The 13,058-nt window shown below is 39.2% G+C and overlaps 2 protein-coding genes across 7 annotated transcripts in view; both read left to right on the forward strand.

The window, feature by feature from the left end:
- LOC107741956 (bromodomain-containing protein 3-like) overlaps nucleotides 1-6,351 on the forward strand; it is an 8,750-nt gene extending 2,399 nt beyond the window's left edge. For 2 of the 6 annotated variants that reach the window (XM_016554774.1, XM_016554773.1), the window contains 11 exons: nucleotides 189-566; nucleotides 777-914; nucleotides 1,030-1,165; nucleotides 1,265-1,455; nucleotides 1,561-1,932; nucleotides 2,039-2,167; nucleotides 2,262-2,468; nucleotides 2,867-2,935; nucleotides 4,053-4,267; nucleotides 4,401-4,684; nucleotides 4,939-6,351. In XM_016554774.1, the coding sequence (XP_016410260.1) occupies nucleotides 366-566; nucleotides 777-914; nucleotides 1,030-1,165; nucleotides 1,265-1,455; nucleotides 1,561-1,932; nucleotides 2,039-2,167; nucleotides 2,262-2,468; nucleotides 2,867-2,935; nucleotides 4,053-4,267; nucleotides 4,401-4,684; nucleotides 4,939-5,045 (2,049 nt within the window). In that variant the 5' untranslated portion in view covers nucleotides 189-365 and the 3' untranslated portion in view covers nucleotides 5,046-6,351. The remainder of the gene's footprint in view (nucleotides 1-188; nucleotides 567-776; nucleotides 915-1,029; nucleotides 1,166-1,264; nucleotides 1,456-1,560; nucleotides 1,933-2,038; nucleotides 2,168-2,261; nucleotides 2,469-2,866; nucleotides 2,936-4,052; nucleotides 4,268-4,400; nucleotides 4,685-4,938) is intronic. The other 4 variants (XM_016554776.1, XM_016554775.1, XM_016554777.1 and 1 more) reach the window with 4 other exon arrangements.
- Nucleotides 6,352-8,239: 1,888 nt separating this feature from the next.
- The window catches only part of LOC107741957 (guanine nucleotide exchange factor VAV2-like), a 72,217-nt gene continuing 67,398 nt past the window's right edge, over nucleotides 8,240-13,058 (forward strand). Inside the window, exon 1 of the mRNA XM_016554779.1 lies at nucleotides 8,240-9,434. Within this exon, the coding sequence (XP_016410265.1) occupies nucleotides 9,231-9,434 (204 nt within the window). The 5' untranslated portion in view covers nucleotides 8,240-9,230. The remainder of the gene's footprint in view (nucleotides 9,435-13,058) is intronic.

The following is a 13,058-nucleotide window of genomic DNA, read 5'->3' on the forward strand; positions in this document are numbered from 1 at the left end:
TCCCTACTTTTTTTTTTTTTTTTTTTCCGTTTCTGATAAAATGTATGTCAATGCGGAATAAAAGATGTGTTGTTGCTTTCACTTCATTGTGGCTTAAAGTAAATTTGTTTTATGCAGTTGCAGTATTGTTTGTCTTTACTTTAAACAGCATAATGCTTTATGACTTATGCCATGTTTCTTGTTTTTAGAGGTCAAAGTTCGGGTACTGCAATGGGATGTGGTCCCTCTCAGATGACTGAAGTGCTTAAAGAGAGAGAAACCGAAAAGCATAAAGAGAAAGCACATTGAAAATCAAAAATAAGTCTGCCTGTGCAGAATAATAAAGACCCCTTCTCCATTAAGCTGTTTTCCCCTTTTTTGCCAAAATGTCAACGGTCACTTCTGCAAACCCAGAAGCTCCTGCATTCATCAACCCTCCTCCCCCTGAGGTGACCAACCCTACCAAACCTGGCCGCAAGACTAACCAGCTGCAGTACATGCAAAATGTAGTTGTCAAGACACTGTGGAGGCACCAGTTTGCATGGCCTTTCTACCAACCTGTTGATGCCATTAAACTTGGTCTTCCGGTGAGTGGATGTGATGGAGCATGTTCAGTGTCGTGAATGAAGGTGGCTATCTTACTATCCATCATTTTGAATAATTACAAATCTAGGTTCTGTTAATTGAGTTTTCCTTTGAGAATGAGAACTTGCCACTTAGTTGGTTTGATATTAAAATGTGACATTGAAGCTTTGGTTTGTTTGAAAGACTTACTGCTTTTTTGTGTGTGTGTCCAGGACTATCACACGATCATAAAGAATCCAATGGACATGGGCACCATCAAGAAAAGACTGGAGAATGTGTACTACTGGAGTGCAAGCGAGTGTATGCAGGACTTCAACACAATGTTCACAAACTGTTATATTTACAACAAGGTATGGCTTGGCACAATCTGGTTAAAAAAAATCAACGTGTTTACACTATACATGTTTGGAGGAGAGGCTGCTTTGGCAAATGCAATCCTTTTTTATTCCTTGTTGGTTTTCTCAGCCAACGGATGACATTGTGTTAATGGCACAAGCGTTAGAGAAGATCTTCCTTCAGAAGGTGGCCCTGATGCCTCAGGAGGAGGTTGAGCTTCTTCCTCCTGCCACGAAGGGCAAAGGGCGCAAACCAGCAGGGCCTGGTAAAATTTAAATAGTCTGCATGACGAATTGATCATAACATTCTGCGTTAACGCTTTAGCAGAAAACTAAGCATTATTTTTCTAATCATATAAATGCAGGTCAGCAGGATGGGGCTGTCTCTTCTGGCTCGCCCACTTCTGTTTCCCCTGGTGCCACCTCACCGAGTTCACAGACAGCAGTCGTATCTCCAGCTCCAGTTCCCACCATCACCCCTAGCTTACCAGCTGTACAGAACACAACCACTGCCGCCATGATACCCGGCATGCCTCTGTCGCAACCCAATCTCAAAGTAAGTTGCTGGACCTCTCAGAATATCACTTAATATAAATACACTGACATTGCCTCACCATCGGCTTTGTGTCTCCCCGTGTGTGTTGTTTGTTTTGTTTCCTAGAAGAAGGGGGTAAAGCGGAAAGCCGACACAACCACCCCTACTACCTCTGCTATCACCGCCAGCAGGAGCCAGTCACCCACCCCTCTTTCAGAAGGCAAACAGGGCAAAGTGGCATCCAGGCGAGAGAGCACCGGTCGCCCCATCAAACCCCCTAAAAAGGATTTTGAGGATGGCGAACTAGGCGTACACGGAAGCAAAAAGGGCAGGCTTTCAGAGCAGCTCAAGTACTGCGAGGTCATCCTTAAAGAAATGCTTTCGAAAAAGCACGCTGCATATGCCTGGCCTTTTTACAAGCCTGTTGACGCAGATGCTCTCGAGCTACATGACTACCATGAAATAATCAAATACCCCATGGACTTGAGCACAGTGAAAGTATGTTGAGTTTGCACACAAAGTTACAATGTCTTGATTTTTAGTTTTGTCACAAGGAATTGTGGTTCAGCTAGTTTTTGAATCTAATTTTTTTATTTGCTTGCAGAAAAAAATGGACAGTCGAGAGTACCAAGATGCACAGAGTTTTGCTTCAGATGTCCGATTAATGTTCTCAAATTGTTACAAGTACAACCCACCTGATCATGAGGTGGTTGCTATGGCCAGAAAGCTGCTGGTCTGTTCCTCCCCCTTCTTTTGGCAATATATTCTTTTAATTTCTTTATTTAAAAGATTGAATTGTTTAATGACATTGTCTTTTTATCTCTCAGGATGTGTTTGAAATGCGTTTTGCAAAGATGCCCGATGAGCCAGTGGAGGTGGCCGGGGCAGGTGGTGTAGGCGGGGCCGGTGTGCTCAGTAAGAGTACTGTCAGCAGTGAGAGCAGTGGTGACTCCTCCACCTCTGACAGCTCCGACTCTGAGGAGGAGAGGGCCACCCGGCTCGCCGAGCTGCAGGAACAGGTGGGTGCGGAACAGGTGGGTTTCAAAACAAGGACCAAGTACCCTTAACCTCTCCAGGCTTAGAGATGTTCTCACAGACCTCCTGATATGTGCCAGCCCTTCTGATTATCCTTTTCACTCCATACCCACATGACTGTTTCAATCAATGTTCATGCTCTGAAGGACCTGGAGGGGCTTCCACTTAAAATAACCCCTCCTCTCTTTCACAGCAAGCACCTCTGTTTTCATTTTGGATTTTGTGTACTTGTACGTAGAGCTGCGTTTTAGCCCTCTACCGCAACCAGCTGCATATATTGCTTTGCATTAAATCCTAGAATGCCTAAATGTAGATCTAGTAGCAATTTTTGTGGCTTTGTTTCTGTCTCATTGGAGTTCTATATCATACTTTCTTCCCTTGCCATTTTCTTTACCAGTGTATCTCTTTGGAGCACCCCATTGGTAGCAGACAGGGGATAAAAAACGGGTGCACCAAGAATAATCAGGTGATTTTACTTTTCATTTCCCTGTCCCTGCCTATGAACACTGTGTAATAACTGTACAGTTGCTTTCATTATTTGTATTAGATGGTCAAGCGTATGGTATGGATAGTGAGATCAGCGGTAGAGGGTTAAAAGCAGCAGAAACATATTTACTTTGTTGGGTGGTGTTGGTAAACCAGCCGTGTGTGTTTAGGATGGAAGTGCTGAAAGTTTTGTTAATTAATATATAATAGGGTGGGTGTGTGTTTGTGGAGTGTGTATGTGAACTTTCTTTGTTCATGTTGGCTTGCTTTGCATTTAGACAAACTTGCTAGTTCCAGAAAACAGTAAGAAGCTCTAACTGCCCTTCATCTACATTTATAACTTTAATGTGACCTGTATTTATAAGGAGTGTTTTCATAGGATTGAGACCCTGGTCTGGTGGTATTCTTTAATGCTCACCATGGCTTTGTGGTTAATAGGGTGTAATGGTCTGGTATTGTCACAGTTTACTGTTTTGGTTTGTTCTGTAAATATCAGTTACGTTGCATCGTAACAGAGATACTGATTATCTGTAATTGTAACGCTGTTATTGCCAATATCAATTTAATTGGTTGTGATTGTTTTTCAATGAGTCATATTTAGTAAACAGCAGAGGCATTGCTAGACAAGTTTTTTTTTTTTTTTTTTACTTCTAGTTGTAAAGGGCAGAATGGCTTTCATTCGGTTTCATTCTGACATACACTCCATTCTTGGAATCACAGATAACACCAGGCATGAATGATTTTTGGTTGTCCAGTGTTGTTAAAAAGAATTTGGGAAGATACTGTGTTTGATTTCTAATAATAATAATGATAATACTTATTATTATTATCATTATTATTATTATTATTATTACTACTACTATTGTTACTGTTATAATTATTATACTATTATTAGTAGAACTTTATTTCAGTAATGGCAGTTGCTTTGCATGTTTTGTTCTACAGTTGAATACATTTTTTACCTTTGGCACTGGAAAACCAAAATGAATGAAGTCTTTAGTTCTCTTTGATTACCAAATATAAATGTCATGTACAATAAGTGATACTTTGCCTGACTTTGAGCAGATCACTAACACCCCCTTCTTGGCTCTCCCCAGCTGAAAGCCGTCCACGAACAGTTAGCTGCTCTTTCTCAGGCCCCGGTAAGTAAACCAAAGAAAAAGAAAGAGAAGAAAGAAAAAGACAAGAAAAAGGAGAACAAGCACAACAAATCCAAGCCAGAGGAGAAAGGCAAGCCAGGACAGCCACCGAAACCAGCCCAGCAGAAAAAGGGTCCTGCCAGAAAGGCTAACAGCACTGTTCCAGGCAACAGGTTTGCAGGTTTTTTTTCTTTTTTCCATTATTGATTTATTTTTTAAACCGTTCTGGATTTGTTTTATGGGTTGAGGCTAAAACAATCATTTGAGGTCTAAAGGGTTTCTGCTGTATGGCTGGAACCTTCACAGGCAACCAAAAAAGGGTGGCAGAGGGCCAGGCTACGAGTCTGACGAGGAGATGTCTCTGCCCATGACGTATGATGAGAAACGGCAACTGAGCCTCGACATCAACCGGCTGCCTGGAGAGAAGTTGGGCAGGGTGGTCCACATCATTCAGTCCAGAGAGCCTTCACTGCGGGATTCCAACCCTGACGAAATCGAAATCGATTTTGAGACGCTCAAACCTTCCACTTTGCGTGAGCTGGAGCGATATGTCAAGTCCTGTTTACAGAAGAAACAGAGGAAACCTCCACGTAAGTGCACACTCTTGGTCTACACGCACAGCTAAATGCCATATAGGTCATCCAAATATGGTAACTTTCTGACTTAATGTTTAGATTTTTTTTTCTTCTATTTAAAACTGATGGTGTTTATTAGCATCGCTAAATTTATTGCTAATCAACTTGCATTTTGTTTGTTTCACAAATGTTTCCCGTTTTTTGTTTTGGTATGCAAATACGGACTTGCTTCAGTTCTATAACCGCTGTGTCTCTCTGTTTGGTCTCAGAGAAAGGAGGCTCAGGCCCCTCTCGGCTCAGCGGCAGCAGCAGTTCCTCAGACTCGGGCAGCAGCAGCTCCAGTGGCTCCACTTCAGATAGCAGTGACTCCGACTGAACACTTTATTTACCTTTTTTTTTTTTTACACTTAAAAAAACAAAAAAAAACATTGTATGCAGTTAAGGTTGTTTCCCCTATGAGACTTTTTATATGAAAGAGAAAGAAAAGAGACAATAAAAATGCATCATGTCAGAACTTTTTTTTCTTTTGGAAATGTCATGAAGAAAATTACAGCTAAAAAAGCAAACTAATAAATTGCTTTTTATTTCCACTGACTTTGAAAGGGTTGTCCAAACCTAAAACTGCAAGGAGAGGAAGTCTTGAAGCATATTTTACAGTTCAAATTCTCTTCCCCGGCATCCTGGTAATGTTGTACATTACCATTGAAAACGTAAGCCATCCCATCTCAACAGAGAGAGCGGGAAAACGGAAAGCTCACACTCTTCTCTCCTGATTTGACCTCTTTACCAGTCTGTTGTATTTATTTTTTATTTTTTTATGTTGTTGTTTTTGCTATGGCCTCATATTTTCCCCATTGGGCGCTGTGCCATTATTGATTTATTGTTCCTTTCTTTTAATGTCCTCTCATAAACTGAAAAGTGTGTCTATGAAAATCATGCCTTTCCAAATAATGTCACAACACTTTTAGGTAGTCTGGGGAACAAATGGCTTTAATTAGGCATAACAAACTCTAGATTTAATTTGGCCATTATTATAGCTGTAGAACAATATTAAAACAGAATCCTATACTCTCCAGCGAATAAATATATGGTTTAGGAAAATATTTTGATGGGAATCAAGTAGATTTGGTGGTTTTGTACAGATGCTTTACAATGATGTGGACATGTAAATCAGTAAGCTGGAACACATGCGGACTTCCTGTCTTATTAAACGCCTTGGTCAGCAATAAATATACAGATTTCCAAGTAGTCACACCTATGACTGACATTTGTACATCAGATAACTTTAGATAAGGCTTGAAGTGTTGGTGACGTGAATACTGACACCTGGAATCAGTAAATGTCCTTTGTGTCTTGATCTTTACTGCCATGTTGTGATAATGCTAATTATGCGTTTCTTAATGTTTATTTCTAGTGTTTCGACAATGATAGTTAATCACACAGTCTTCCTCTTCTCACTCTCTTGCAAAATGGATTCATGAATGTAAGTCTTCAATAGACCTATCTTATGAATAGTATGCAATTCCAATCAGTTGGGTTTCAAACAAGTTGTTTTCCCTTATGAAGTTTCCTACCATTCCTCTGTGGATTGCTTTACTATCCGATATCGCTTAGAATAACTATGCGTTTGATTTCTGAAGTGTTTGTAAGATATTGTAATGTCCTCTGATTTTTTTTTTTTTTTTAAGAAAAAAAATTGTAAGTTGTTAAGGGAACTGGTATTTGTTTCATTTTCTGATGCATTTGGTTTATGGACAGGTGCTTTGAAGACTTATAGGACATAATTGCAGGATCTCTTAATTTTGTAATAATTTTGACAGCCAAAATTCTTGAGGGACATGTACCTTTCAGACTGATTAAAACACTAATAGACAGTCAAAAAATAATTATTTTAAGATTAATCATGTTATTAATGATTTTATTGTTGTCTGTCTTTGGGTGCACACGACTGTAAAACTTCCCTAAGTCATTTCTGAGTGTCAGATACAAATATTGATCAAGTCCTATCTGGATTCCAAGAATGATTTATTTTAGAGACCGACTGAAAAGAAGAAAAAATATGACTATATGGATAAAATAGATATATATAAATATACAACTTAATTTCATTTTAGACCCTGATTTGAAAAGAAAGTTCCTTTTTTATTTAAAACAAAGTTTACTTTTTATCTTTGACATGCATGCTGATTTATTGTATTTTTCTTAAAGTTTTTTTGAGCTGTTTATAGTTATACTGTAAATGTCAGTCATGGAAACAACAAAATCAAGAATACAGTGCGAGTAGATTTAGGCTTATTGCGATACGGGCCGAAGGGTTTGAGGCAGTGGTTGAGGCTAACATTTGATGTACTTGCCTACCTGGTATGTCTTGTACACGCGGTAATTTTTTTTCTTTCATAAAATAAATGACAAAATGCCTTTTATTTTGTGTTTACTTTCAATTTTTGCTCATTTGTTTTGCGTGGACATACCTTGTTTTGCAGTTTTGTCAGTATCTTACCATAAAAACTTATTTTAATTATTCATAGCTCATCATTTGATTAGTTATAAAATAGAACAGAACAATATGAAACTACATGGATCATCTGATATTTGGTTAAACTATTCGAATCTTTTTCTGTCAGAAGTGTCACTGAACTACCACCTCTGACCACTAGATGGTAGCAGCGTCTCATTTCTGCTAGAGTTGGTTATGTCTGGTATGATTACCAGTTTTACTGTAATGTTACAAATGATTATAACAGTAGTTTTATAATAATCCTCCGAAAATAACTACAGTGTTAGAGTTCTCTGTCCTTGGGTGTTATATAACCCCAAATGGATGTCACATCCATTTCCGTTACTGTAAGTAGGTTTCACCAGCTCATGATAAATACTAGGGAGTAACATAAGTGATACTGGCCCAATCATTTATTCAGTTACACATGTATACTGCACATCCTTAGGGTTTATAGTCACACTTTCTGAGGAGAGAACATGTGACCTTGTTGCTGCAATGTTTAGAACATGGTATCCACTAACACAATACTGCAGAGACCAAGATGGATCAATGCTTTGAGTCTTGTGACAGCTACTCACATCTGCCTCAAAAAGCCATTTTTCATCCTGAATGTGCTTTAACCAGTTTTTATATTGGTCCCAGGGCAAAATAGTCACACTACAGCAAGTTTCCTTCCAGACAAGCAGAACATACATGTCTCATATATGCAAATACTTTCACTGAGGTGAATTGAGGTGCCCCACAAAAATGGAGGGATACTTTTAATATGTTACTAAGTTTTATGAATGAATAAATAAATTACTTGGCTCACATATTAAGCTGATCAAGACTACATTACATGATTGAAGTCTCCCAGGAAACTTATCAAACCTATCCACAAAAGTAGTAGGATTGCATAGTAATAACAAAAATAATGTGTGATAATGATCAGCTGAATGTACATTTTCTTCACATGTTCGTATTTATTGTGATGTCTGCAGAATTTCCTAAATAGTAATAAAAAAGGCTTTCGGGTCGTTATTTTAGTGAGACAGACCCTCTCCTCCTCCTCGCACGTGGACGAGCGCGACCGGAACCCAGATGCGATCTCACCACCGCGCGCGCCCTTTCTCCTGCTGCTGCGCGCGCGTTCACGCCTGCTGCTCGCCCGCTCTCACGGCTCACGCGAGCTGAGAAATCAGAATACTCCAACCATCTACACTGAGAGATGACCTGAGGAACAACCGAGAAACCATCGCGGCTCAACGGACGACTGTCCAGCACCAAAACCTCGCGGCATTTCTCTTTCTGTGGAAGCGAAAGGAGCGGGACGAACAACAGTTTTCGCGTTAAATACGCCAGAGTTTGTGCATTTTCGCTGTACGCTGTGATATTTCCCACAAGAAGTTTTAAAAACAAGTTTGGACCGGATTCTGTTTGGAGTTGGACGTTATTTTGTTCACATCCCGCCTGGTGCGCGAGCGCTTGTGAGGCGCAATCTACTGAAGACAAGAAAACATGGATTTATTCCTTATTTTAACGGTAAAACTTTGATAAACAGTTCGAAATTGCGTGTAACAGCTGCTTTGCAATCTTGTCCAGCATTTCTTGTTTAGGAAAATATCTATTGTAGTCCTGAGAGACACTTTTTTTTGTTTTGTTGTTGTTGCTGTGACAGGATGCGTTTACAGAGCCAAATATGTCAGTCCATGATGAAGAAGAGGAAACTCATCTGATTCTCTGAGGGGAAAACACATCTAAATCATATTCTAACATATTACTGTACGTTATTTCTTCGAGTTCTCCTTTAATTTAGCTTGATAATTGGATTATTTCGTTATACAAAGTCCTGTATAGCTGTATAGTGGAGAGCACTCTGCTGGATTTAATTCGTATAAAAAAGTTGTTAAGCGTATATCATTGCTAAGAGCATTCTCACGCAATTGACCTTAGGCTGTTTAGTGCCCTTTGGACTGCAGAGGAACTGGGAAAATTTCACGTCAGCTTTATCTTGGTACGTGCGCCAGGCTGCCAGATATATAGTTTTTATTTTTGCCAATATTCTGCATTGTTCCTGTCAATATGGAGGAGTGGAGACAGTGCGGTCGCTGGTTGATAGACTGTAAGGTTTTGCCCCCCAACCATCGGGTCGTTTGGCCCTCAGCGGTGGTGTTCGACCTGGCCCAGGCGCTCAGAGATGGGGTGCTCCTGTGCCAGATGCTGCACAATCTGTCTCCTGGATCCGTGGACCTAAAGCAGATCAACTTCAGGCCTCAGATGTCACAGGTAAGTTAATGCGCATGACTGTGTTTTTAATGGCTGTATTTTAATGCTTGTCTCATATGCAGGAATGATTGATGATAGTATTGACAGCCGGAGAATGTGCAGTGTTGTTCCCATAGGTTGCCACTCTTATTGCCACTCTTGATTCTTATCAACAGGGGTCGTTGTCGAGCATTAATGGCTGCGCAATAACAAATAGAACTGTCATAATCGATTAATCGAAAGTATTATCTGAACTAAACCTTTTGATGTTTTATAGTGTCATTCATTGTTTAAAATCCTATTCTAGAACGTTTAAGTATAATGTTAGGGTCTCACAATCATCAAGCAGTTGAATGCAAAGCACACAGGTGTCTTTTAAACTTTCCATAGGTAATAGCACATACGTATTTATAGCTGAACATCCTTGTATCACTGTGCATACAGCATTGAGTATGTATAAGCCTGATCATTTGAAAGTAAGTATCTGAGGCTGTGCAGGGTTTAAAGGTGAATATTAAGGAAGGGCCAAGGCTCTTATCTCTGTAAACATAAACCAGGAAAAGCAGCAAGTTCTTCGTGGGTTTCAGGAATGTGACTCTCAGCCAGTGCTCTTTGTGAAGGAATGTGTGGCAAAGGCAGTTCCTACCCAAAAATATGACGTGGCTGAGAAGCATGATGTAGCCATTTGTAAGTGTTGACTGTTTTGAGAGGTTTTAAACACACGTCTCACTGTGTCTCCCACCCCTTCAGCATGTCTTATCAGTGTTGAATTGGGTTTCTGTCCAGAAATAATAATAATAATAATAATAATAATGATAATAATAATAATAATTATTATTAATAAATTTTTTAAATAAAATATTAAATATTACTATTGTAATATTCTCAAACTCATTTTAATAGACTCAAACTCAGAGATGAGTTTGCATGGAGTAGCATTTACTGTGAGTTTCTCTGAGACACTGAAAACACCAATTTTTAAAAAGTTGAACTTTTATTGTGCGAGATGCTGTAAAAGACACAAGTGCAATAGACAAATACATCCATCTAGCATGTGTTTACATAGAAAAATAATGTGAAAAGTAGTGCAGTGAAGTGTAAAAATGCGTTCTGTGTGAAAAGCCCCTAAGCCATATAATGATTTTGGTTTTATTTTGGTTATTTGTGCAGCCCAGTGAATGTTTAAAATGGTGATTTAAACCGTGATCGGTTACAGGACTCCTATACACTCATCCCTTACAGATTCATATCAGTTTTGATCTAAAATCTTCATTGATTTAAGAAAGTGATGCACACAACCCCTTTACAAATGCAAATCTATCTTTTCACAGCAAACCTGGACCAGAAATATGCTCAGCAAAAACATAAAGAGTTTTATGGCCTTCTTTCACTGACCATGATGTGATTTATACCTGTACAGATGTTGTCATATCTGACTGTATAGATGTTTCACCCAGTGCTTGTAGGCTTTTGTTTTAGCTGTTATTTCTGAGACAGTCATAGGGACCTTAGATCCTCCCACAACAGTAGCTTCCTCAGCATGGAAGGGTTTTGTGTGGTATTATGTTGTGACAAATTGGTTGAAAGGGAGATCTGGCAGCACAATGGAAGCTGTGATTTATATGCAGCAAAGGTCACTGTGTGCTTTGATACACAGTGGTTGTTAATTTACTACCTCCATTAAATCAGGATGAAGTGATTATGTGGGCTGTTTGTGGTGGATGTTCATCGATACCGAAGCTTCTGCTGTTCTGCATGCTTCACATGTTCCTCGTTTTAGTGCAGTAGGCCTTTTTAATAATCCCATTCTTGTGATTGGCTGTCACTTATAAACACCTATTATACCGTTAAAGACTGGAAGGACAGCCTCAGGTGTTAGTTAACAGACGAGTGTTTCCGAAAAGAATTTTAGTGAGCAAACACTTAGGCATTGTCCATGCCCACATGCCAGTACTGTTGGTATCAGCCACACAGAGAGATGCTTTTCCTCTCTCTCAGATAATAATTGCTTACATCACATGCCCATGAATGTTTTATTTGTCTGTGGAGTACAAGGGATTTGCTCCCTTTTCAGTGGAATGAGTACTCTTCAAATCAGTGCTTGTGTATTTCGAGAAGATGAATTCTGGTGTCTGACTGAAAGGTTGTTTTAATAGATTAGCTCACCTAAAAATGAAAATGTTGCCATTATTTATTGGCATTGTTGTTCCAAACATGTATGCTGCTTTTTTTGTAGGAAACACAAATGTTGTCATAAAAATAGTCCATATTACTATTGCTAAATGTGCTAAATTTCATGCTGAAGCTATATGTGAGAACAAGCTGTTGTGTGAGAGACATACCCAAGTCTAACATCTAACTCAAAATCCAACTTCCAAAATAGCATGTCACCTTCCCTTATTACACACCCGTTACCCGTTTTGCCATTAGTGATTTCAATGACAGCGCGTAATCACCATAAACAGTCACTGTTTGGAAAGAGCTCTGTAAAGATTCTTCAGAATGTTCTTTTTTGAATCTGGTTTTGAATGACGTGAAGATGAGTAAATAATGACCCAATTTTTATTTTTGGCTAAACTATCCCTTTAAAAATGAATGTAAAGTATTTATATAGGAACATTGCTTACTGGTATTATTACTTACTGGATTGTGTATTTCATTCTGTGTATTTCACTATTTAGGCTGTATTTATTTATTAATTTTTAATAATACTATAATGTTAAATAATTTTGCCTTTTGATAAAGTGTAGCCATGAACACAATACGTTGAGGTGGATCTGAGGTCTCAGGAGGAGGGGCAGTTCTTTTCCTCTGGCTCTGTCTGACAGACGTAGCTTGGTGGGTTTTGAATTTTTGAAGTCTGCATTGTTTTTATATTTTCCCCCACTTTTATTTACCTCAGGTGGTTGGTTGCAACTAATACCTTAGAGGTGATTCAGGCGCCAGTAGTAAGAATATGTGTGTGTACTTGCATGAAATACCTGTGTGTTTAGTTTCCATCACCTCCGGCTCGGCCCGGGGACTGTCTTGGGACTTCAGTCTTAACAGTGAGATCTGGCCCCTCTCTCTTCAGGGCTTTGGGGAATTTGCAATGTCTGTTGTTTCCTCTTAGAAAATGCAGCCTGTCGTTCAGCACGTACACAGGGCAGAGAGAAAGAGAGACGAGTCATTGCTCACTGTAGCACTTTTATGCATTTTATTGTACTCCCCATTTGCCTTTAACATTTAACTATTCATTTTAGCTCTGTTTTTAGATATGTTCATTCTCATAACTCTTGTATTTCTGCAGCAAGGATAATGTATTTCATCTTTGAGATTTCGCTCTGATTTATTACACAAGACCTCACACCATGACCGTACATGTTTTAGGAAACCAGACTTCACTGTATGTTTCAGCTTGATAGATTGATCTCATGTCATCCGAGCTCATGAGGGGATATTAATGCAATTCACGGTAGCTCTGCTAGGCCATATTGCTGTTGTTTATGAAAGAGCAGCATGACGATTAAATAAACTAGCATGAAACATCATCACAATAATAATGCATTCATAATAGAGAATATGGTCTTTGATGATTAAACTCTGAGACAAAAGTGAATGGAGATGTGGCATAATGGCAGGGGAAGCAACTGGAGGGTTTGGAGG

Source organism: Sinocyclocheilus rhinocerous, unplaced genomic scaffold (genome assembly GCF_001515625.1).
Source record: "Sinocyclocheilus rhinocerous isolate Xijiao unplaced genomic scaffold, SAMN03320098_v1.1 scaffold826, whole genome shotgun sequence".
NCBI lineage: Eukaryota > Metazoa > Chordata > Actinopteri > Cypriniformes > Cyprinidae > Sinocyclocheilus > Sinocyclocheilus rhinocerous.